At 44.1% G+C, this 26,039-nt stretch overlaps 1 protein-coding gene across 4 annotated transcripts in view; it reads left to right on the top strand.

Annotated features, from left to right (window-relative positions):
- The window catches only part of FBN3 (fibrillin 3), a 130,195-nt gene that overhangs the window by 55,192 nt on the left and 48,964 nt on the right, over positions 1-26,039 (top strand). For all 4 annotated transcript variants that reach the window (XM_031610541.2, XM_090125837.1, XM_090125838.1 and 1 more), the window contains 3 exons: positions 5,160-5,357; positions 7,455-7,580; positions 23,807-23,932. In XM_031610541.2, the coding sequence (XP_031466401.2) occupies positions 5,160-5,357; positions 7,455-7,580; positions 23,807-23,932 (450 nt within the window). The remainder of the gene's footprint in view (positions 1-5,159; positions 5,358-7,454; positions 7,581-23,806; positions 23,933-26,039) is intronic.

Genomic DNA, 26,039 nt, shown 5'->3' on the forward strand with positions numbered 1-26,039 from the left:
CCACCCTGTGTGTGAAAAACTTCCTCCTAATATCCAACCTAAACCTCCCCTGTCTCAGTTTAAAAGCATTCCCCCTAGTCCTATCACTATCCATCCATGTAAACAGCTGTTCCCCATACAGTCCATAGTTTAGGTTTGCTGGTGCTTGAAGCCATACCGTCAGAGTGGGGCTGGGGGGAGGAGAGCATTGAAAACAAGGAGCGAGGTATACGATTTCTTATGGCTAACACAAACACTTTGATGCTGCAGCTCCGATTCCTTGGTGCATTCTGCAGTTGGAGCATTCTCACTCCTTGTGGGCTGCTTGAGATGAGGATGTGAATAGTAACCTAATCTGACTCATGGAGATAAGCAGCCCACGGAGCAATGCACTGAGCATGGTCTGCTTTGAAGTTAATAGCGCGAGAAAGAAGTGAGAGCCATGCACTGATGAAGCTGATGATTGATAGATATTGGGAGGAAACCTGACGTCTGTCCTATAATGAGTATTTGCTGTTTGCTATTTTTTGGAGGAGATAAGCCAGGCGGTGAGCTGGTGTGTTGGTTTTTTTCATGTAGAATTGATTGGTGAAGATCTGGATGTGCATGGCCTTCCTGTGTTGAAAGTCCCTCCTGTAGATTTGGAAAGACTCAGTCTGACTGAAGCTTTTCTTCCTAAAATAAGGCCTGATCCCATATTTCCTGCAGTCCCTTAATGAGAGATTTACCTGCAAGTGGGAAAACCGAGATTCACAGAATCACAGAATCACAGAATGGCCAGGGTTGGAAGGGACCTCAAGGATCATAAAGCTCCAACCCCCCTGCCACATGCAGGGCCACCAACCTCCTCTTTTAACTAGACCAGGCTGCCCAGGGCCCCATCCAATCTGGCCTTGAACACTTCCAGGGACACTTGAACACTTCCTGCCACAGTACACCTCACTGGAAGCAAAGTTTTAGCATTTAGCAGAGTGACAAGACCCACAGAATAGGGACCTACAACATCTTAAGATCTCTTATCATGGTAATACAAAGAATGAGGAAAGAAAGACAAGAGGAACAGTAATCCCATTTTATTCCTGTAACACAGTAAGAGATGCACAGAAAGAACTCCCAAGTATACTGTTGAAGAACTATCCATCACTAAAAGAACAGAACACCACAATATGCAAGTTCTGAAGGAAGCTATTTCTTGGGTCATAATGTTTTGCTGTTACGAATGTAATAGACAGTGTACATTGTACTTGAAGGATGTAGGAATCAAATTTCAACAGATAAAATAAAGCATTTATTACTGTATCAAAAAGTTTTTTACCACAAAGGACATTTTAACACGTGTAATGTTTTCTATATTTCTTTCATGCAACTTTCAAGTAAGAAAAGTGACAGAATTCTTAGCAGAAGTGTTTACTTACACAGATTCACATGTTCTACCAGAGGATGCTGTTGCTGTAAGGCTGGAAGATGGGATCCTATACGTAGACTGTAGGAGGGCTTTAGATGCCTCTTAAGCACATGCATTTCCTTAAAGACAAGCTTGATTGGTGCCTCATTCGATGTTTAGTAATCGGACCCATTAAAATTAGCAACAGATGGCAGCTGGAATGCAGGCAGACCTTCTGTACTCGAGGCTGCAATTTGCTTAGCTGCATTCCCTCCAAGGAAGTGATCCACATATGCAGTTCTATTTTTTGCCAGTTATCTGTTTAAAACTAAGCGTTCCCTTTACCACTGCTCTTTCATCATCAGTCTGCAGGAATTCCTGCTGCAGTGCACCCGACCTGCAGCAGCAGGATGGCGGGACAGGTTCAGGTTTACCCCATGGCAGTGCTGCCCTGCCCCGTTCTCAGCTGTGATCTGACTTGCTAAGTCAGTTGGAGCCCTTTGTAGATGCACACCACAATGACAGCAGACATTTCCATTTAAAGATTAATTGTTACAGGTTATAGAAGAAAGGCAGTGAGTGAGAAATCGGCTCAAAATATGTTGATCTGTTTTCTAGGAATAAATTAGAACCAACTAAAGCATTAAGCTTGGCACGACAGGCAATGTTAATGTGAACCATGTGGGCTGGTATTGTTAAAATTTGAGTCAAAGGCCAAACTATGACTAGCTGGTAATTCACCACTGCAAAGATAGTGCATAGTTCTGTTCTCATGTCTAAACAGAGGTGTTTTTACACACACCTGTCACTGCTTTAACCAGAGTAACTTCAAAACCATTGCCCTTTTATCCTCAGATACCTCCTGTTTACATCTCAGCAACATCCACTTTCCAAACTGCTGTGGACAATTTTATCAGCATTAATTTTTGAGTACTGTTATGCTTTCAGCTGCTTGAAAAATAGAAATGAGAGAGAACCATAAGATGTGATTAAGGAATTCCTGTGGTCATTGGCTCTTTCCTAGAGACAGAGGAGGATTTGTTGTATGTTTCCCATGTAGTTTATGCATACCTGGTGCCAGATGGAACTGAAACACAGATGTACCCCCCCAGTCTTCACTGAGTACATGCAGCAGGAGTGAGGAAGGCTGATCAGCACATGCACTCTCATTCTAAGGCTTGCAGTAATTACTGCATTTCTAGATGATTTTTTACAGCCCAGCCTTTCTGATGTGGTTTCATGCAAGTGCAGGTCTGGCAACGTGATTGTCCTGCAAAAAAGTCCATTGCAGGAAAGTTTCCTGTCTCAAACCATCTACCTGATCTTTGCACATGCATGCTGGGATTTAGAAAGAAAGCAGCTGATCACAAAGGTCATAACCTGAAAACTTGCATGGACAACAAGCTTTGCTCTTTTCAGCACTGATGCTGTACTAACCCATTTCCAGAAACAGAGCTGTAAGTCAATAGATGTGTGTACCACTGCTGCTTATAGCTCTTAGAACCACTTTCCATGTAACTTTTTTTGCATTTCAAATCCAAATGTTTCACTGCAAAGACATCTGTGGGCTAATCTGGTCACTGATGCTGGGATTTTAATTTTGAGTCAATTAGTCCAACATCAAAATTCCCTAAGCAATTCCTCAGGCAGAGATTTGTAGCCTGTTATCTGATATAGAACAGCGTGTTTAACCAACACCTAACTTCCATGATGGCTAATGTGGAATTTTCTGGTGTGACAGTAATATGGTTGTGTCCTTTTTCCAGCCACTGATCAAACATTTACATGCATTCATTTATTCCCAGTGGAAGGAAGAAGTCTAAGAACTTTGTTTCCTGATGAATGCCTGCTGTGCTAATAGCCCCAACCAAGGGTCATGAGAGCCCTGAGAGTGGCAAACCCACTGCCCGTGGTGCAAACAAGCCCCTTCAAAGTCCTTTTGTTTTTAAGGGCTGGGAGTAACTTTGTTGGGGATGGGAAATGAGCTGATTGCTTTTGCAGCATCTGGTTTTAAAGATCTAGTTAAAATTGCCAAGGGACCTTTAAGAGTTAAATAGAAGAAATGAGTCACTATAACATGTGTTACGGAAGGAGGCTGCCTTTACAGAGACTGTCAGAGAGCACAGAAATCCTTTTATAAGCACCATTTACATCAGACAGCATGGAGAAAGTTTGGGGAATTCTCTCTCAGAAGGTTTTGTGGGTGAATCTAGGGCTGGTACTCTGCAAGCCAAGCAGCAGGCTGACAGCAAGACATCTCCATCTCCAAATTGTCGCCAAGAAAAATTTGAGAGAAAATTCTTAGCAGAACTGTGTTGTATATTTGTTGCGACAACTTTGTCTCTCAATTCTATTTCACCATTGACCCAAGGCAGACAGTAGTATGTGTATTCATCTTGGTGCTATAGGAAGGTAAAGCCTAAATCGTTTATTGCTTTAATAGAACAGCCAGCTGAACTGATGGTCTGAGCTTACCACAGTGCTGTCAATCATTCTCAGCAGACAGCTGAGAATCCTGCTGCTAAAGCATGTGACCGTGAGCCCCATCTGCCTTTCACTGCAGGGTGCATGGAAGCTAAGACAAGTCCAGCTTTTCTGTGATGTAAGTTAGTTGGTGGATCTCCCTCTGTCCTGAGATAGGTATAGAAGATGCTGGAGGGAATCGTGACTTAAAGTCCATTGTTCTAAACGAGGAGCACCTTCACGTATGTACTTCCATATACATAACCTTCAGGTGCCTGAAACTGAGAGGATTATGAGCACAGTTCCTTCATCTCTCTCCTTAGGTGATGTGTGATTGTATTGACTGACTGCCTGAGGGCTCATTTATATTTCAGGGTCACAGTAAGCGACCCAGTATCTTGAAACAAGATTGTTTTTATAAATTTTCTTGACCTGGAGGTATGAGATTTGCATTCATTGAGTATGGCAGTGGGACACTGGAGATGAAAGGATGTCCTCGAGGACTGAAATGATATACTTACTTTGCCTGTATGTATGTTTATGTTACTTGGATTGCCAGGCCCTAAGGTTGTCCAAGAAATGCCATCTCCATAAGTGTCTTTGTCCCTAGAGGCCTCAAAGTCCATTCAGTTCCAGTCCCCTTGCCAGGGGCAGGGGCAAATTCCACATCTCCAGGTTGCTCAGAGCTTCATCCATTCTGGCCCTCCACGCTTCCATGGATCAGACATCCACAACTTCTCCGGGCAACTCTTTCCAGTGCCTGAACAGCTTCATAGTTAAGAGTTTCTTCCAAATATCTAATCTCAATCTCCTCTTTTTTTTGTTTAAAGCCATTGCCATTATCTTCTCTCCAGTTAATCTAATTTATATGAAGCTTGATTGTTTCACTGTCGCCAGCAGTCCACAAAACAGCTGAGTTTGCAGCCCTGAAATCTCCCCTTTGCCTGATGTTGCATTTTGAATTAGTTTTGGGCCAGTGCTTGTAGAACACTGACTGAAGAGAATAACTGTAGCTCTTGGGATGAGCCTGGGGAAACCAGGAAGAGCTATTTTGGAGAACCTCCTGGTGGTCTCATGAAACATGGATGAAAGTCAACCACTAAAGAACGTGGTTTAGTGGGGAAATATTGATGGTAGTTGTGGTTGGACTGGATAATCTTGGAGGTCTTTTCCAACCTTGGTGACTCTATGATTCTATGATTCTGTGAGTCTGCACTTGAAAAACTTTGTTGGTAGGATGAGAAATAGATCCAGTCTGATTAGACAGCTGTTTAAACAGACACCTTGCACTTGCATCTTGATCTAACCTGTGGTTGTTTTTATTTTCCCTCAGACTATCGTACCGGTCCCTGCTTTAGCCAAGTAAATAACCAGATGTGTCAGGGCCAGCTCAGCGGGATCGTCTGTACCAAGACCATGTGTTGTGCCACCATTGGCCGGGCATGGGGTCACCCGTGTGAGATGTGCCCTGCCCAGCCTCACCCTTGCCGACGAGGCTTCATTCCCAACATTCGTACTGGAGCCTGCCAAGGTAAATGTCATGAACACATAAGAGGATTTTCTCTTATCCATCCTGATGTGTACTGAAAGCTCAAGTGAAGGTTGACTGCCAGGAGCCGCAGTACAGAGAACGTCTATTTGTGTAAATATATGTGCTATATCTATCCTTATATGTCACAAAGTATCACCGTGGACTTAGCTCTCCCACCTGACAACCACTTCAGTGATATTCTTCATAAGTGAGAAAAACTGTTATGTGTACAGAACCAAGATAAGGGCATCCAAGAATGACACTTTTTTACCTATTGCTAAAGGCCAAAGTTTGCTCCCCTTAATCAAGAAAGTGAATTGGGGGAGAGAAATGTTTGTGCCATGGGCAGCGTGTTCAGGTTTTACCCACGCTGCAAGCAGAAACGTCTTCAGCTGGAAATATTCCATGAGATACAACTGCTTGTGGATTGTGTTGCTTTTAGTTATGTTTCCAAAGGGAACATCTGGAATTATTTGAATAAAAGTGGATATCTCAACTTTATCATTTGATTCCATTTTCTCTGACCTAATATCTGCCTTCCTTGTTCATTTTTCCTCCATAAGACTTGTAAAACTTCTTATATTATAATTTAATTAATGTGCATGTAGGTATTTGGTTTTCTAACATGTTATAATAGTTGTATTCAGGCCTCTGTGTAGATCCCAAATAAACTTATTGGGGATTTTCATTCTGAGACAGTTTCAATATATGGATATTCCTGGTCACATTTAGTTTAAAACACAAGTAAAATAAAATCTAGAATTTTTCATGTGGATCTGTAGCTCCAGTTACTGATCAGATCTTCTGCACACAGAGGTTTGATGGATAGCTTCAGTGCAATTTTTCTCTGCTCAACACTGCTTGCATTTATTAAGGTAATCTTATCTCATTTAAAGGTTCTGTCCATGCTGTAGTTCTCAAATGACATCCCCAGTGCTGCAAGATGAAGTACATCAGGCTAATGTTTCACCAGGCTTAAAACTAAGTTACCACTTAAGCTTTCCATGTATCTTCATTCTGGAGCATTGCTGCTGCTAATGGAGCACATGGTCTTGTATCTGGTGCTTAGTGCTCTATTAACATTAACATTGGGTCTAAACAGAAGTCATATCTCCTTTGAGATCACACGAACAATTAAAACAGGCATAAAAAATGGTTAGAGGTTTTGTTCAATGTCCAGGACACTCAGGCAATAACAGCAGAATGGTCTATTGAGCTCTGATCAGTAAATCTTGTTGGCAGCCTTTGTTTTCCCCACTGGTGGGTTGCAGGGATCTCCATGCAGAGATGCATGAATTCCTTTCTGCATCTGCAACCAAAGTGAGCCTTTATCTGTTGTGACCAAAAAGCCTATTGCATCCAACACCTACATAAACAACTGTCTATAGGATAAAACTGAGAATGCAGAGATCTTTCTTGCTGCCTATCGTAATCTGCATTATATGGCCCCAATCTCTTTGTGTGAGCTTGGCTTATTTATGTGCTGTCACCGTTACTGCAGACAAAACTGGAGTATCAATATCTGCTGCACATGGAAGTGCTGGATCTAGCTGTGAGTGCTGAGAACTTCTTGAGGTGCTTTGGAAAGCAGTGCCCCTTCACAGCTGAGGAGCTCCTGGCTGCAGGCTGAGCGTCCTGGGGCTGGGCTGATGGAACAGCTAACAGTCTGTAGGTTCCCCTCTTTGCCCAGCATCATACTTTGCTCTCTAAAGGCTGCAGGCAAACCATTTCTCATCTTGTACTCAGCTACCAACCTGGAACAAACTCAGCTACTCCCATGAGGGAGCAGCCACACTGATCGTAGCATTGCTGTCCATATGAAGGTTCTTGCTGAGCCTGGGGATTTTGGCTTTGGAAAACACTATTACACTTTTCTCTCCCTTTTTTTTTTTTTTGTGTAGTTATGCCAGCAATCTGTCCATTTTATGTCCTTATAGCTAATGCAACTGGTAGATAATTGCTTTGAAAAATATAAATTCACCTACTTGGAGCAAGGTTTCTTATTTCTTATAGATCTATTCTTCACCATCCTAGGCTGAACCTTCATCTATTTCAATGGCTATAATTTCCAATGTCTTTGCTTTTTTCTTCCTGTAGATGTGGATGAATGTCAAGCCATTCCTGGACTCTGCCAGGGTGGTAACTGCATCAACACAGTGGGTTCTTATGAATGCAAATGCCCTGCAGGACACAAGCAGAGTGAGACCAGCCACAGATGTGAAGGTAAGACTGCAGACATCTGCACAGCTTCACCAGACTGCTCAGCGCTTTGCTCCCAGGTGCTTTCTGAGAACAGAAAAACATGTAAACACCTGAGAATCTCTCAGCAATGCAGGGTATCTCCAAGGCTGGGAAAACAGAGATGCAAGAGAGCCTCCATACCTTGATACCGATTTCCAAGCAGGAATGGGCTCTGCAAGCACCAAGGCAGGTCAGAGAATGCACTGCAGTATGAATTTCTGATCTGCTTCCTGGAGTGCAAAGCAAGGAAATGAGAAACAGATCTCCTCTTAAACTCAAAATAGTTTGCTGGTTGTTTTTTTTTGGTTTTTTTTTGTTTTTTTTTTTTCCTGCAGATGTTTTCTGAAGGCTGTTTTAATTCCAACACGACTCATTGAACAGAAGGGGTCTCTAGCTCAGCCTTCTGCTTAGATCAAGGCTAGCTTCAAAGCTAGATCAGTTTGCTCAGGACCTTTTCTGATGGAGTTTTGAATGCTTGAGACCTGTCCTTTTGGAGTTCTTGTCCCAGGGTGTTGTCACTGTTATAGTGAGGAATAGTTCCCTTATATCCAATTGGTATTTATCTTTTTGCAGCTTGGTGCTTATAGTTCAGTAGAGTAACTGAAAGTCCGGAGTGGAGTCCAACTGGCTCATGGTGATCGAAAAAGACAACCAGAAATAACATCACTGCACTGCAGAAGACCTGATTTCATAGGATGAGGGTGTGGAGCAAATCAGTGCAGTGTTGTTTCACTGACTTGGTGATATTATTCCAACTGATGTGTTGACCAGAACCTGAAATTTGTCCTTGCGTACCAACAAAAATTCAGTGGCAGAGGCAGGAATTGCCTGTCAGAGGCATGGCTACCAGCAGCCTCCTTTAAATCAAGGAGACTGATGCCATCCCAGCCTCTGCTTCTCTTCAAATGAGTTGTAGATGAGAATGACATTTTCAGCATTTCTTTTGGAAATGATGCTCTGTTTCTGGGGCACAGTTTGTGCTTATCTATGCTGTTTAAGTATTAATTGTCTTCTAAAAACACTTCAGTGGTGCACCCAGATGCCTTGCCCAGGTGAGCAGGTGCAGCTCTATTCTGAGCATGTGGGCAAGCTGATCTCTAGTGTCAGCAGTCAGATTACAGTCTGTTGGTAAAGGTCAAGGATCAGTCTAGCAGCTCAGCAGGGCACGATGAAGTGATGCACTGTTCTGCCATTCCCAAGCAAAATATTTTCCAGGGGATAAGTAGTGTTGTTTGGAAATGGCCAAATGACTTGGTTTTCAGAACAGAGGGCTAGTTTTGTTTAGGGTGTGAAAATTTAACTGCATTAAGACTAGTTGTGGTAATTAAAGCAGAACGTTTCCTGGAAGCCCCTGGAACTATCATTTACTCTCTGGCTTAGGATAAGTTGTTCGCTGCTCCACTTGGCTGCATTCAGAACTCACACAGAAAGCAATGTCTTCATCACCTTTTCTACCCCTAAGACACAGAATTCCGCAGTAAAACCCCAAGTAGGCTGTGGATGCCCCATCCCTGCAGGCATTCAAGGCCAGGCTGGGTGTGGCTCTGGGCAGCCTGGGTTGCTGGTTGGCAGCCCTGCACATAGCAGGGGGTTGGAACAAGATGATCATTGTGATCCTTTTCAACCCAGGCCATTCTATCATTCTATTCTGTGATGATTCCAGCAGTGTGCACTTGTGGCCAAAAAGGCCAATAGCATTCTGGGGTGCATTAAAAAGAGCGTGGCCAGCAGGTTGAGGGAGGTGATCCTCCCCCTCTACTCTGCCCTGGTAAGGCCTCATCTGGAGTACTGTGTCCAGTTCTGGGCTCCTCAGTACAAAAAAGACAGGGATCTCTTGGAAAGAGTCCAGCAGAGAGCCACAAAGATGGTGAAGGGCCTGGAGCATCTCCCCTATGAAGAAAGGCTGAGTGATCTGGGTCTGTTTAGCCTTGAGAAGAGAAGACTGAGAGGGGACCTGATCCAGGTCTATAAATATCTAAGGTGTGGGGGGCAAAGTGGCAAGGCCAGACTGTTTTCAGCAGTGTGCGGAGACAGGACAAGGGGAAATGGCCAGAAGCTGGAGCATAGGAAGTTCCGCACCAATGTGCGCAAGAACTTCTTTACAGTGAGGGTGACGGAGCACTGGAACAGGCTGCCCAGGGAGGTGGTGGAGTCTCCTTCTCTGGAGATATTCAAGACCCGCCTGGACGCCTACCTGTGTGACCTGGTGTAGGGATCCTGTGCTTTGGCAGGGGGGTTGGACTCGATGATCTCTGGAGGTCCCTTCCAACCCCTACGATTCTGTGATTCTGTGATTCTGTGTGATTCTATAAAATGTGGGGCACAGACTAAGATTATGTACAGTGAATATATTATCATTCATTGTCACCAATCTGGGCACTCTTGATGCTGTGTTGATAGCCTAGCTCTGGTTCCTTAGGGTCCAATCTCAGCAGCTTCTCTGTCACTGCTCAGAATGTTCCCTGAGAGGTGAGCAGACCTCTATAGGAGGAACATGCTGTCCCCAAATGTTTTGCAGCAGTTCTTGTGCCTTGCCAGGCAGGCTGCGCTTCTCAGAAGTAGAGGAATAAACACTTGTTGCATTTTCCAAACATCTGACAAATGAAAACAATATTAAACTGTTCCTGTCTCAAATATGAAAGCTCATACTGTAATGAAACCCCACTAGCCTGTGTATGCCACTTTAAGGATGGAATGTGTTCATTGTGCTCATGCAACTCAGTCCCACCTAGCTGGGCTTCAGGAATTACACTTGCCTTTCATTCCTCTCCAAGGCTCTGTTGTAATGAAGGCAAGGGATGATGAATGCACTAGAATCCAGATGTTTAACCTGGAATTTGTTTCCAGGTGGCAAAGTTATTTACAGTGGCAGAGCTGTAAGCAGCTAGCTATTAGAAGCAGTCAGCATGCCAGAAACCCACCTTCCTAACACTTTGGGTTTGCAGCATGTGTTTCCTGTGAGGTTGCTCCTAAGAGTCATTTCTCAGGGGGGAAAAACAAAATCACTGTTTCCAAGTGACTGTTCCCATATCCCCACTCTCCTGCAATCCAGACATACACTCTGCTGGTATAATTCTAGCAGTGTTTCTGTCAGTGCATGCCATGTGACTTGGGTTCAGCCCTTCAGAAAAACTTTTCCAAAGTGAGATACAGCTATGGAGGTTAATCTTCCATGGGGGCTGGACAGTCTTTTATGTTGAGAAAACATCTGTGTCAGTGGATTTTTATTGGCAGGATGCCATGAGACTTTCTGAAGTTTGAACAGGAGGGTTTCTTGCAGCTCTCCAGCACCCGTGGACTTGGAAATAGTAGAATCTAAAATAGTCCTTTAACACAGATCTCAGACAACAAACCAGTTCCCCATATCAAATTATGTCCCATGCAATTTGACTAGTCAATGAGCCAAGGCTGGACTATATTAGAACCATGAACCCAACTTTAGTGTGCAAAAAAAATGTTCTCATTGCCTTGGTCTGCCTCACCCATGCTGGCCAGGGACCAGACAAAGCACATATGAAATCAGTTTAGCTGGAATTTTTTATACACGAAGATTAAAAACAATCCATTGTCTGAATCTGTCATCCAGATGCAAGGGGCCTCCGCATGGGTCCTCACTTCCAGATTGCCTGCAAACGCAGTGTGATGCAGCCATAAACAGCTTCCTTTCACTCTCCTTCCTGAACAGCCATAAAAAGAGACATCTCCAGCATCTACAGTGTCTGTTCCATAGCTTATCTTTCCTCAGTTGCTAAAGAGACCACCAAAAGAGTGGTGCTTGCCTATGGCACAACCTGTTGACTTACAGATCTTTCTGTGAGAGCAACATAAACATGAAGGATACTCTAAACTGGCAGGGTTGAGTTTGTTTTTGAAGGCTCGTTTCCCAGACATGAATCACCAGTGTGTCCCAATCATGAAGTCAGAAGAAGAGGATACCTTTGTCTGAGCTGTCACTACTCCATGTGCTTCATGTGAGTCACTACAACTGTGTGAATAGGAGAACGGAGAACTGGCATCTTGTCAGGGGTTTGTCCGACACTAAGTATGAAGTTGTTATTTAGAATGGGAGGGAATGACACAAGACTGTGCCAGGAGAGGTTCAGACTGGACATTATGAAAAATTTCTTAATCATGAAGGTGATTAAACACTGATAAAGGTTTTCTGGAGAGGCACCTGGTGCCCTGTGCCTGTCAGCACTCAAGGGACATTTGGATATTGCCTTCACTCATATAGTTTAACTTTTGGTTAGCCCTGAAGTTGTCAGGCAGTTGGATTTGATGATGGTTGCAGATTTCGTCCAACTGAGCCATCCCATCCCACCCCATCCTCTCCTCTCCTCTCCTCTCCTCTCCTCTCCTCTCCTCTCCTCTCCTCTCCTCTCCTCTCCTCTCCTCTCCTCTCCTCTCCTCTCCTCTCCTCTCCTCTCCTCTCCTCTCCTCTCCTCTCCTCTCCTCTCCCCTCCTCGATATAAAAAGAGCTAGGCCCTGTGTCAAAGAATTTGCAGAAGCTTTGATATGTCAGGAACAGCTTACTTATTAAAGCAGATAGAGCCCCGCATTCCTGTTCTCTGAAATGTCTGTACTACTGTAACAGTCCAAGCAACATTGGACCAGTGTTTTAAATCAAGATAATGACCTCAACCATAAGAAGATATGTCCTTTATCCAGGTGTGCTCCAAAAATAAAACCTCGAAGCTGCAGTTCTCTTTTTGAATCTGTTTGTACTTATTTTGCAGCTGGTGAAAACAGTGAATTCTCAGTTTGCACTGAGACCATCTTGTTTAGGAAGAAGAGATAGTTTTCACTTGTTTTCAGATTCTTCATTTGAGCCAAGCAACCAGGAAATATTAAAGCTAGATTAAATATCTCTGTTAAATTCTTCCATAGTTCCCAGGAGTTTGTGTTTTCTACTTAGAAGATTCCTCCTGGGGAGTGAAGTCAGCAGATGGGATTGTATTTGAGCCAAAGGTCAGAGCCTGTGTCACTGTGTTTGCTGATTAATGATGTCTCCCCCATCAACACAGCAGCATGTAACACCAATCTTCTTTGGGCTGTTTATTGGTGGGAGTATGCTGGAGCAAATAATGTTGTTAGCTTCCCATATTGATATTTATCTCTTAATGCAAATGGCACCTGGAATCAAGGCTCCATTTTCAGTTTCTGAGTCCCCAAAGAGTAAAGATGCTTTTCTTATGCAAGATCGACTGTGCTGATAGGCAAGCTCAGGTCCCAATTTCCCAAGCGTACCAGATGGCTGCAAGACTGGTGTTGAATACACTGGATGAATCTTTGGTCAGCCCTGTAATGAAAATGCTCCATCTGCAAAACAAGAAAACGTGCACACAGAATCAAGTTTGAATTTGAATCTGTACGTCCCCCAAATACAGGGTTGCTCAGTTCTAGAGTTATTTCTGCAATTCATCTCTGATCACAGAATCACAGAATTGCCAGGGTTGGAAGGGACCTCAAGGATCATGAATCTCCAACCCCCCTGCCACACGCAGGGCCACCAACCATCCCACCTAATGCTAGAGCAGACTGCCCAGGGCCCCATCCAATCTGGCCTTGAACACCTCCAGGGACGGGGCATCCACAACCTCCCTGGGCAGCCTGTTCCAGCACCTCACCACTCTCTCTGTAAAGAACTTCCCCCTGACGTCCAACCTAAATCTCCCTTCCCTCAACTTCAAACCATTTCCCCTTGTCCTGCTGTCACTCACCCTTTCAAAGAGTTGACTCCCCTCCTGTTTGTAGGCTCCCTTTAGGTACTGAAAGGCTGCAATGAGGTCACCCCACAGCCTTCTTTTCTCCAGGCTGAACAAGCCCAGCTCCCTCAGCCTGTCCTCATAGGGGAGGTGCTCCAGTCCCCTGATCATCTTTGTGGCCCTCCTCTGGACCCTCTCCAACAGCTCCCTGTCTTTCTTTTACTGGGGGCTCCACACTTGGATGCAGTACTCCAGATGGGGCCTCACAAGAGCAGAGTAGAGGGGAACAATCACCTCTCTGTCCCTGCTGGCCACCCCTCTTTTGATGGAGCCCAGGATCCCATTTGCCTTCCGAGCTGCAAGGGCACAGTGCTGGCTCATGTTAAGTTTTTCATCTATCAGGACCCCCAGGTCCTTCTGTGTAGGGCTGCTCTCAAGGACCGCTCCTTCCAGTCTGTAGGGATGCCTGGGATTCCTCTGGCCCAAGTGCCAAACTCTGCACTTTGCCATGTTGAACCTCATCAGGTTCACCCGGACCCACCTTTCCAGCCTCTCGAGGTCCCTCTGAATGGCATCCCGTCGAAAAAAATTACCTAGCTGACCTGCTTGCCCCTCACTTTCCTAGCTGAGCTGCTGTTTTCTCACTTACCTGCCTTAGTAGCTTGCCCCTCACTTTCCCAGCTGAGCTGCTGGCCCCTCTCATTCCCTACCTGAGCTGCTTCCCCCTAACTTACCTAGCTGAGCTCCTTGCCCCTCGTTACGTACTTGAGCAGTTGTTTTTTCACTTGGCTTCCTTAGTGGTTGTCCCCTCACATACCTACCTCACCTGCTATCCACTCACTTTCCTAGCTTAGCTGCTGTCCCCTCCCTTCCCTAGGTGGGCTGCATGCCCTTCCTTTTCCCTAACTGAGTTCCTGTCCCTTCCCTTCCCTAGCTGAGCAGCTGTCCCCTCCCTTCCCTAGCTGAGCTGCATGCCCTTCCTTTTCCCTAACTGATCTGCTTGCCCCTCTCCTTCTTTTTCTTGGTGCTCTTGCCTTTTCCTGCTACTCGCTCCCTATCTCAACACTTGCCTGCTCTGCTTGCTGCATTGACTGGTTGCTCTCAACTCGGCTCGCAGCTTCTCTCCTTCTGCATGCCCTTCTCTATTCCCTTCTCATGCCCTTCAGGCTTCTGCTCCCCTTGCTGAGCAAGCCCGTGCCCGGTAAAAAACTGTGACTGTTTCAAATAGTGGCTTATTTTTTGCTTTTGGCCACTGTATTCTGAGCCAGCTCAAGGGATCAAGAGTTCCTGAGCTCAGGGCTATGAAACACATAACAAGAAATTTCTGGCACAGGGAGTTGCCCGCTCACTTTCTGGTAGATATAGGCATCTGTGAAACACAGAACACAGAGGAAGAGGAGAGACAAGATCTGAAGGTGGAGAAGGGGTTGCTCTCTTAGCAAGTCCTGAAAACAAAAGCCAGCTTTGGGAAAACCGAAGGACTGCATTTATATTGTGTTTATATGAGAAGGTGAGCAAGGAGGGCAGGTGTTGTCAGTTTACTGCTAAATTGACAGATGGAGGAACTGGAAAAGAGCAGCACCTGCTGAGGTTTGCAGGGAACTAGAAGTGTGCGAGGTCTGAAAGAAGAGTGCGTCTATCAAGCTAACTTCTTAACACCTCTGGAAGAAAACAATTGTGGAGGACACGAGAAAACGCTTCTGAAAATAGTGGTACAAAATGAAGAAAAACGTCACACCTGAAATCAGACACATCTTCCTTATACAAAGATCTTTATTAAGAAATCAGATTATACTTAAGGGAACAATTCCTTTGCTTGTTCTCAAGGGTAGAATCACTGGCTGAATAAATCCTTTCCTTCCATAATTTTAATGGTTCTCTTCCAATAATTTCACTTTTCTTAATAGCACTTCCTCTATTGCATGACAAAATTCCTAGCCCTGTTATCAGTGAAATATGTAATGGCATGTCACCCAAGATGCTTTCCAGTGCCCCAGAAGCAATAACTGTCCTACAACCAAAATTGTTCTAGAACGATAAGGTACAAGATGTAGTAAAGCACACAGACAAAAAGCAGACAAGGAGGTGAAAGGCATTGCATACTGTGTGCAACAAGCTCTGTTTAAATCCATCCAGGACAGATCTTTTTTGACAGTCATCTGCCTCTATAGGAGACAGATTCTGCCAAGGAGGAATAGATCCTTTAATTACAAAGCCCACCTCTTTTTACTCACCCCTTTCTATTTAGCATTTGTAGACTGACACATTAGATGCTACTTATAACCCTAAGGGCTGATCTGCAGTAGTCTTTTTGTCACAACTAATCCACATTTCGAATTTTCTGATGAAGACGAGGCTTTATTTTTTTTACTTGGTTGAATCTCATTCATGTTTTAAAATTGGACGGAGTTTTCCTGTATTATCCATGAGCTGAGAGGGTAGGCCGGCCCATTTTCCTCCCAAATGGAACACGATAGCCATTTTATTAGCGTGTTTTCAATTTTCTTACAAAATGACTACAAAAGAGCTCATTGTTTATATCCATTAAAAGCTCATTTCCATGGAATTAGTATGGCTTGGAGGTCTGTGTTACTCTCCTCTGTGGTTTCTTTGTGCTTTTTGGAAAGGAAGGCCTGAAAGTCCCGTGTGCTGCACGAGAAGAGGGCTGATGAGGCATGACCTCTGCTACGTGACACAGAGATGTTTTCTCCATCAATTCCTGTATTTTTAGCAGATGGGAAGGTTGGGGTTTCAGCATGTCTATGGGCACCCGAGTTGGATGGGCTTTGCGGGCTGCAGCTCTCTTTCTGAAGCTCTGTAGCCTTTGGCTTCCAGCATCTTCAGCATTAAGTGATCGGGCCAAATCCAATCCAGCAATATGGGAGACCGGATCCAAAATCAACGTTTACATTGAATTCTGCCATTGTCTGAAGTGCAGAGTGCAAAGAATATTGCTTTAATTCTTAGCAGAACGTTGGAAAAGTCATGAAGTAGCCAGGATGAAGTTGGAAGAATTCCCTAGCCAGAGCTGGCAGCTGGGTGTTAATGAGAGGTGCACATTTGTGTCCCACTGTGTCAGGCTTCCCCAAGGGCTTCAGCACTGAATGAATCGAAACTCTGAGGCACTTCAGTATAATAATGAAGGTAGATGTGGAGGGAAAGAAGTGAAACAACAACAAAGACTGGAGCTCAGTTTCTCAAAGTACAGGATGTGAAAGTAGCCTTAAGAAACATTAGCTTTTTTTTCCTGGTGATTCTGTTGCTAACACTCATCTCATCTGAGCGAGGATTTTAAATAGAAAGAAAAAAGTTGCAGTTTCATTTAACTTTTTGAATGAACTCTGTTTTTCCTTAAGAATGGAATGCAAGTTGCTGTTGCTCCCCACTATCCCAACACAATACCTTTTCTTGGGTGACTGGCATTCCAAGTACTGATGTCAGCTGGCCTCCAGATCTCTGACACGATGAACTTCAAGGGAGATATGTGGATGTTTTAAATAGTTATTTCTAATAGCACAGTCAGCTTTCACTTTATAAAGGTCTTTCACTTCGAGTGTTCTGCAAATTGTAACCAAACACAGGCCTGTTATTAAATGTCAGGGTGGGCTGTAGTGATAAAATCTCATTCCCTGCCGTGGGGGCCCATGTGGGGGAAATGTTTTCTATAGATTTGCACTGCTGTCTTTCCAGGCTTCAAATCGTGTAATCTGTTGCAGTAACTTTGAATATCAAAAAGATAAAGGAACACTGCAAGGATAGAAGCAATGTCTTTTACTCTGTGTAAAAAAAGGCAGCAGAAATTATACTTTTAGTTACTGAGAAACCAAATAAGAATGCATCTTTCTCTCTTGATATATGATGACATGGACGTGAGAAGCAAGGTCAGGCAACGTGGGAGAACTATGGAGATGCTGGTTGCCATTGTAGGGAGAAAATATGCGTTCAAAGCTCAGTTAGGGCTGAAGCTGACCAGTACTGCGAGGGACAACAAAAAGAGCTTTTAAAATTATGATAACAGCAGAAGAAGGAGCAGAGATAACGTTGGCCCGTTACTCAATGATGGTCACTTCACAAAAAGAGGTGTAGACAAAGCAGAGGTACTTAGTGCCTTCCTCCTCCCTGGAAACCTGAGTCTGAGGATCATGACTGTGGCAACGGTAAACTCCCCCCCAGTTCTGAACTTGTTTGGGATTTGCTGCTCTGGCTGGATGCTCATAATTCTCTGAGTCCTGATGGTTTCATCCCTGGATTTCAAAGAGTTGACTGGTATCATGATGAGACCTATCTCAATTATTCTTCAATGGTCTTGGGAAACTGAAGCAGTTAACTGGAAACTGGCAAATGTTGCTCTAATTTTTAAGAAAAGTAAGGAAGAAAACGCTGATAATTACAGTCCTGTTGGTCTCACTTCAGCGCTTGGAAATTATGGAGAGGTTCATTCTGAAACGTATTAAAAAACACTTGAAAGATGGCACGGCCATTGGTCATAGCCAACATGAATTCTGAGGGGAAGTCCTGTTTAACTAACTTACTTTCCTTTTACAGCAAGGACAGCTACCCATCTAGATGACCCAGAGAAGCCAGCAGATGCTGGTTTTTTTCATATTTTAGCAAAGATTGTGATTACTGTCTATTATAGTATCCATTTGGACAAAATTTCCAGCATGCAGCTGGAGAAGTATGTAATAAAATGGGTGAACAATTGGCCAATGAGTTGAGCACAAAGAATTATATTGTAAAAGGTTACATTGGTCTGGCAGCCACTCACTAGTGGGATTCCCCAAAACTCAAATCTAGGGCCAGTTCTCTTCAAACTTACTGTAAATGATATGAACGTAGGACTCAAACTTGTACTAAGTTTGCAGATGATGCCAAACTGGGAGTAGCTGTTGATCCCCTTGAGGGTGTACAGGCCTTGCAGAGAAGTGTTTACAAATTAGAAGGCTGAGCAATCACCAGTTGTATAGAATTAACAAAAGTAAATCTGGATTCTCCACCAGGGACTGGGTGACCCTGGCTGTGTGTAAAGATGGGGCACAAGAGGATGGAAGGCAGCCTGCAGAAAGGGACCTATGGTTTCTTGCCAAGAGCAAGTTGGGTCTGAGGCAGCAGCATCCCCTGGAGACAAAAGCATTGGGACACCATTCTCAGCGAAAAGGTTTGGGTTTGGATGGTGCTGTGTGGAGCTGGGAGCTGGACTCAAGGATCCCATGGGTCCCTTCCAACTCGGGCTGTGCTGCAATTCCATGAAATTTCTCAGTTACAGCTGTCCCCTTTAACACTCCTTCCAAATTTGACTTAAGTAACTTTCTGAAGTATTACAGCTTGTTCACAGTTATACCAGCTTTCCTAGACCTGTGGCTGAATCTGCAGAAGACCAACATTTATTTGAAAACTGTAAACAGATTATTTCTGTACGTTCAGTATTGTCAGAACAGAAGTGCACATCCATGTCAAATCCATTCCTGCCAAGTCACATGAATCCAAACTTAGATTCCAATGTTTTCAATTTTAAAATTATACTTTAAACATTTTAACTTAGGTCTTTGAAACAAGAGAGGTTACATTTATTAGATCTTCCATACTCGTCCTTGTTTAAGGAGAACAAACAGAGTCACACACAGCTTAAATCACATTTCAAGTGTCAGATGGCAATCAGTCACATCACACAAAGCTCTTTTTTTTTTTTTCAATTTGTTGCATCTCTCATGGGATCTTCAGACTTCCCCATGTATTGAAGTTTCCCATAGGGCAGCACTGCCGTAGTAGCACTCATGCTTGAGAGCACTTAAATACTCCATGAGGGAAGCTGTCCCTTGGAATTAATTTTAAATATTTTGCTGTGATTGTTATCTATTTGTGTATCTCTGCAGCTAAGAACATACAGCTCGATTCTTGCAGAAAATCATTACATTGATGTTGGAGCCATTGCTTCTACTTCCTTTGGGAGATGAAATACAAATTCAATCTGAGATTTCACACCGAAGGAAAGAAGGAGTGTTCTGTAAGCCTCTCAGATCTCTAAGCCTCTCAGATCACACCCCTCTCTACAGGATCAGTCCTTTATGAATAAGGAGAGGTTCAGTCTGGAGATGGTGTCTGGATGCAGGACTCGAGTGGATGCTGAGTTTGAGGACAGCCCTAAACTGGAGGAGCTGCTGACTCCCTCAGAGGCAGAGAGGCCTTGCAGAGACCCTGACACACGGCAGGGCTGGGCAATCCTCAGCAGCACGAAGTCCAGCCAGAGCAAGGGCAATAAATTGTAATTATCTGATGGCCATCACTGTCCCACACTGCAGGCAAAGGCCAGTGGTAGTGGAGTCACCGGGCCTGAGAGGCAAGGACTGAAGGCTCCTGGCAGGCAGTCTAATTTTAGAGCCAATGATGAAGTTTATGACAGTGTTTCTGAAGGACTGAGGACAATACTAATTCCATGACAGTCACCTCTGTGCTGTCGGGTTTCATGCCCCCCTCATCCCAGTTTGGCTCCCAATAACAGTTGCACTGGTTCTGTGAAACCTCTGCAGTCACCCCTCCCACTTGGTACAGGCATTACTTAGATATGAACCTTGGATGAATTTCCCAGGTCCCTCTCCAGTGGAGATACATCTATCCAGGGGAATCCACAGTAGCTGGAGGGATAGGAATTGCTGCCAAAGAAGGGCCTTATTTTTCATGGTAGAGAAGTTCATGTGAAACTACACATCTGAGCTGTCCTGAAAGTACATTTAGATGTTGTGCTGAGGGCATGATTTAGTGAGAAATATTGGTGATAGATGAACGGTTGGACTGGATGATCTTAGAGGTCTTTTCCAACCTTGGTGGTTCTGTGGTTCTGTGATGGAGCACCTTGGGGAGGAGTAAATTACTAGTTGCCTGCATACACTTTGATTCTAGCTTATGTGACCATTGGTTTATACTTATCTGCCAGACCAGTGTGCTCAAACTGAGAGAACTGAATCCTCCTCCTCAGACTGAAATCATTGTGGAGGTTAAGCTGATACCCATTACACTGACTGGAGTAAAGCCATTCCAAAGGAAGGTTTTAGAGATCAGCTTGCAAAGCAGAAAGACCTGTAAAACAGTGAAGAAAATAACAACTTTGAAGCTTGAATTCATGTTTGGTTTCTAATTTTGGTTTGCATGTTACAGAAAAGTTTTCAAACCCCCGATTTGGAGAACAGGACAAGTAGAATGCTGATGAGTGCCTTGGCAGGACCTGGCAAAACACAAAGCCCCAGAAGCATGCTGAGATGTTGAAATGAAATCACTTCCAGTCTGTTCTCCGTATCAACGCTTGGCCTTGTGCAGAGGTTTGCCCAGCTTTGCAAGGGTGTTGCAGTCATGGGTGCATTTACCTCTGAGCTGCACGGGCATTAATTAACAGCCTCCTGAAACACAGCATTGGCTTGGTGGACTCTCTAATGAAAAATCTGACTCTTGATATCAGTGGTCCAATCCTTAATTGTTCAGCCACAGCTAAATAATTATGTGTAGGAAGTAGTTTTGACAGAGCCTGTGTGGACCAGTGGGACAGAGTTATGAGCTTTCCCTTAGGAAAAGAAAACATGTTCAGGTGGGATTGATGGTTGGTTGGAAAATGTTGGTGGTTGTGGAGCTGTTTGCTTGGAGGCAGAATTCCTTATATGGAATCCAGCTGCTATAACAGGAAGGAGACATGGGCAAGGAACAAAGAGAAGAGTCCAGCTTTGCAGTGATACGTGGGTGGGAAAAACTCAGGAGCTGTCTGTCAGAGAAGGGGAGGCTTCATTTGCAGATTCAAGGCAAGACCAGACAGGGAATTGAAGTCTAAATTGATTATTCCTCTCTCATGATCAGGTGGGATCTCCAGAGGAAGGAATCCAACACCTTCCTAAGGCTTTTCTCACTGAGAAGGTAAATTTCTGGTGGCCTCAGAGTGTGCCCAGATGAGACTGACTTTTACAGACATTAAAGGAGATGAGCTGAATTCAACCTGCATATTGGAGAACCCTTTCCCTAGATACCAAAACAAAGGTTTAATTACCAGTGTTGTAAAGCTACCTACTTGACTCCAGCCTGAATTTCACCTTTCATCTTTTCTTTCTGAGATTGTAGGGCATTGTGATGTCAGAATCGTTTTTGTGTTTCTTATCCCCACTGTTTCCTGCATAGATATCAAACTGAGTTCTGCAAATACCTTAATGTCAAACAGGTTTTTCCAGGGTTGAATCATTCCCTTGGACTCAGAACCACTCCATGTAATTAATATCCTGCTGTAAGAGCTGGCCCCACGCAGAACTGTGTGATGTCTTTCAGAGGTAACATCACCCACGTGCTCCTGCTCTGTATTTCTCCCATGTCTTCAGTCCTGCATTAGCATCACTAGCCACTGCATGGCACTGTGAGATTAGAGTCAGACATTTCCTTTCTAACTCATGTTTTTCTCAGTTTCACACTGGACAGAAAGAAGCTTAGTAGCCTTCTGAGTAGCCTACACCCACTTCATACAGAAATTGTTTATCCAGTTCTGAAATGCATCGCTGTAGCTCATACATATCCAAGTGGCCATGAGTTCCTGGTGACCCCCCATTTCCCTTACAGCATGTTTATGCTGCTTTCATCATTGAAGTCTGCCAGTTCATCTCTTCTAAAGGCATCCTCCATTTCCACTCCCAGATGAGAGGACTTTAGAGAATCATAGAATCCTTAAAGTTGGGAGGGACCTTTAAAGGCCATCTAGCCCACCTCCCCTGCAAGGAGCAGGGACAGCACCGTTCCATCAGGTTGCCCAGGGCCTGATCCAGCCTTGCCTTAAAAGTCTCCAGGGATGGCACACATTGATTTCTGCTTGTTTTTCTGCATGTTTGTCTTTGCCTACAGTAATTCTACCCTCCACACATGGTAACACCACAGCTGGTGCAAGGCTGTTGTGCTGTTCACATCAAAAAAGACCCCTCGAAGGATCAGACTTTGACCTAAGCTGCACTTAAAGTGCATATAAAGCCCTCAGTTCACTTGCAAAACTGATAGGTTTAAAATACAATAAAAAAAGGTGTTTATCAGAAAGTGTTTATTTTACCAATCACTAAGAGTTTGGGTTGGTGTTTTTTTTCTTTTCTTTTTTTTTTTGCTTTTTTTTTTGTTTGTTTTGTTCTGTTTTTTGTTTTTGGTTTTTTTTTTGTTTTTTTTTTTGCCACTGTAAAAATCTCTCCGGAAAATATTTCTTTTTTTACTCATCCCCTGGACCATAACCACCAGCTGATTGTTTTGAGTGCACTGATTGGTGGTTGGATCTACTTCTACCTCACCTTCCAGCAGAGATTTCAGTTGGCAGTAGAGGCAAATCTCCAGCCTTGATTCCAGTCAGTCGCCCCAGAATCGTATCGCGACCCCGTACATTTAACAACACTGACATTTTGGCCAAAATGTGTGGAAAACAGCTTACTAATTGCAAAACTACTAATTTGGAAGTCTTTCCCCATTGGTTTTCCTCAAATCCCAGGTGATAGCTACACCCAGAAGTCACAATCTGCTTCTCTTTGCTTGTATTTTGCACCTTGTCCTCACACTGTTCTGTTTCTGTTTGGTGTTTGTTAAGCTGTAGCCTTTGACCTTTTTCCACGGTTTTCCATTTGTTTTTAAGCAGAATTTTCACAAGGTTATGAAGCTCTTCAAATAGTGCAGAGGAAATAGTGACTCCAAGAATATCCACAGAGTTCTACTTGAGCTGGTCTGGACTGGAAGGTTGGGAAAACTGCACAGAAAGCTGTAGTTTCTCAACTTGCCAGCATGGATTAGAATGTAACTCTGAGCAAGATTTCAGAACTAGATGCTTAGTTTTGGGATTGAGGCTCAGAAAGCCGGCTGTTGTGCCTGCCTGTAATGCCATTACTTTCCATGGTGATGTGGTTTAACCCCATAGGCAGCTGTGCACCCCACAGCTACTTGCTCACTCTTCCCCCAGTGGGATAGAGGAGAAAGTCATAAAGGTGTGAGAAATCAGAAAGGTGTGAGAGCTCATGGGTTAAGACAAAGCAAAAGCTGTGTGTGCAAGCAAAGCAAGGAATTCATTCACTGCTTCCCATTACCAAGCAGATGTCCATCCGCTTTCAGAGAAGTGATACTCATCACAGGTAATGGTTTCTCAGGAAGACAAACAGGATGCCATCACTCCAGATATCCTTCTCTATCTCCTTCTTGTCCCCTCACCTTTGTTGCTGAGCATATGTTTCTGTCCTAACTTCCTTTGAGCTTAACATTTTAAATCAGCCTATCCAAAAACCTATGTTGGGAGGAGAGAAAGGCACATGCCTTCATGAAGCTCTCTGAAGAACTCTTTGGAGGGGTCTTGTTTTCTCAATGGATCCACTGCTGGGAGTCAACTCAGGGTTTCAAGCATCCCATGGCAGTCCTTAACGCAGCAGCTGTCCTATGTGATCTCAGCTCTGGTCCGGAATCCTTGCTGCAGGTAGGAAATGGTTTGCAAGGAAACATAACCCCTGTTGGTTTGTTCTTTTCTAGATGTGGATGAGTGTGGCGCAATCTCTGGCGTGTGTGATGGTGGAGAGTGTACCAACACAGCAGGCAGCTACGTGTGCACATGTCCACGTGGTTTCATGACCAGCCACGATGGATCCCGCTGCATTGGTAAGACACTAACTATCCCTGAAACCCAGACCCCACATCTCGACAGTGATTTACAGATCATTCCAAAAGGACACATTGTTCATGCAGTAGCTTTGTTGCTCTCCTCCTTGGCTTCTGTGGACCAGAGCTTTTGCTGTTTCCCAGACACAGAAACTAACTTGCACTGCAGTGCTATGGGGGTCCTGCTGGAGACACTGAAAGGAGGACTGAGGTAGAAGGTGTCTGGATAGGACAGTGGTCAATGTGAATCACAGAATTGTAGGGGTTTGAAGGGACCTCCAGAGATTAAGTCCAACTCCCCTGCCAAAGAAGGCTCCCTAGAGCAGGTCAAGAAGGATCCTTGTGCTCCCACCCCTTTTCTACCACATTAGATGCCAGCCAGATACATCACTGCTCTCCCTGCAACTGAATTTGCAGGCACAGTGTGTGGTTGTGGTCAGCACAAGGCGCAGTGTGTAGGTCCAAGAGAACACCTACCTGAGAACAGCTGCCTTCCTGGAGCAAAGAGGGGCATGGTTGTGGGGAACATCCTGCAACTGCACATTCATCCTTTTGCTTCGCAGAGGTAAAGGAGCAGGAGAGCTTGCTCTAGAGGTTTGCATAACCAGTGCAAATAAATGGTGACTTTTATAATCTTCTCCTTCTTCCTGCTCAGACCATAGGTAACAGCTCATAAATTTCTACTGTCTTAAGCTAATTGTCAGTAGGGCTTAGAACCCACTTGGCCTCGTCTCATGGAATTCAGACTCTCAAAACTGAGTTGCTTTGCACTGAGCTTGCTGTCCGGTTTCCTTCCGTATTCAGTGGAGAGAAGGAGGTGCTTCCCAAGCATGGGACAGGGCACTGGAGGCATGCATTCCTGCACATATGCTGAGCCTGTCAGCTCACAGAGCTGCTGTGAAAGCTCTTACACATTATCCTATAGCCCACCTTCCAACCATGATATTCAGTTACTGGCAACAAAATGACTTCCAGGCCTGTATGGAAATCACTGTCTTGCAGTCCTCATCCTGTAGACTACATGAAGGACTTGGTTGGGCCAGTGTGCGCCGCTTGACAAACTCAGACATACACGTTCACTTAGTCTCAGTTTGGCTCTATTTTGGCTCTATTTCAAAGCTTTCCAGAACTGGCTCGAGTCCAGGCAAGCTTTCTCCAGGCTTACAGGCTGTTTTGCCTTCAGACTACAGAACCTGGAATGTATCTTGCATGTTTAACAGATCAAAATTCCTTTCCAAGCCTTCTAAATATTTGATGGTCCATTTCTCTTTGTAATAGACAACAGTTTCTATAACAAATAGATCAGCTCTCTGTTTACTTGCTCTCAGCAGGGGCCCTCACTTCAGTCAAAATGAATCCCAGGGTTTGTCTCACTGTTCAACAAGTTAATTTGCCTTTAGAAAGGCAAGGATGCAAGGACGCATAAAGAGAAACTGTTAGAAGAAAAGCAAGCATCATTGTTAGTGCAGTGGAAAGTGCTAGGTACGGCTTTCTTTCAAAAGACTTGGAAATTAATACAGAGAAAAAAAAAAAAAAAAAAAGGAATTTTCAAGCTCTTTTATATCCCCAGAATCTGCAATAAAAATTAATCATGTTCCAGTTCCAGAAAGAAGAAGTCATAAAGTATAACGTATGAGTCACCTTGTTTGGGCACCTGATTTTAACAAGAATGGAATTCCTTTTCTCGCTGTTTCCCAGGCCCTGCCATGAGCCCTGCAGGGTGTGATGGCTGCATGATGAGTCAAAGGAACATTTCTCCACTTTCCTTGAAACCGAGTGCTTCAAGAAAGGAAAACTAAATAAAATTAGAAAGCCAACATTTAAAAATAGCGCAGTGCTTAGTTAGCTGCAGCAAACTGTAACCGTGCCTAAAGTCAGTGCATCATGCTGCAGCCATTTCCCTGAGCTAGCGTGCTGTCACATTTTGGGATAGGCAGTATTTTTTCTGGCAAAATGCAGTTACTATAAAGTGCTGTTGCCCCAGGATCCATATTTCACAAACCCTGTTTATATCAGTTGAGGGGGTTTTAATGCTCATTTTGAGAGTTTAAACCCGTGAATTACGTTCTATGATATCAATCAAAGAAATTGTAAAATTGAAGGTTAA

The sequence above is a fragment of the Phasianus colchicus genome, chromosome 28, assembly GCF_987193195.1.
Source record: "Phasianus colchicus chromosome 28, bPhaCol1.hap1.1, whole genome shotgun sequence".
Lineage (NCBI taxonomy): Eukaryota > Metazoa > Chordata > Aves > Galliformes > Phasianidae > Phasianus > Phasianus colchicus.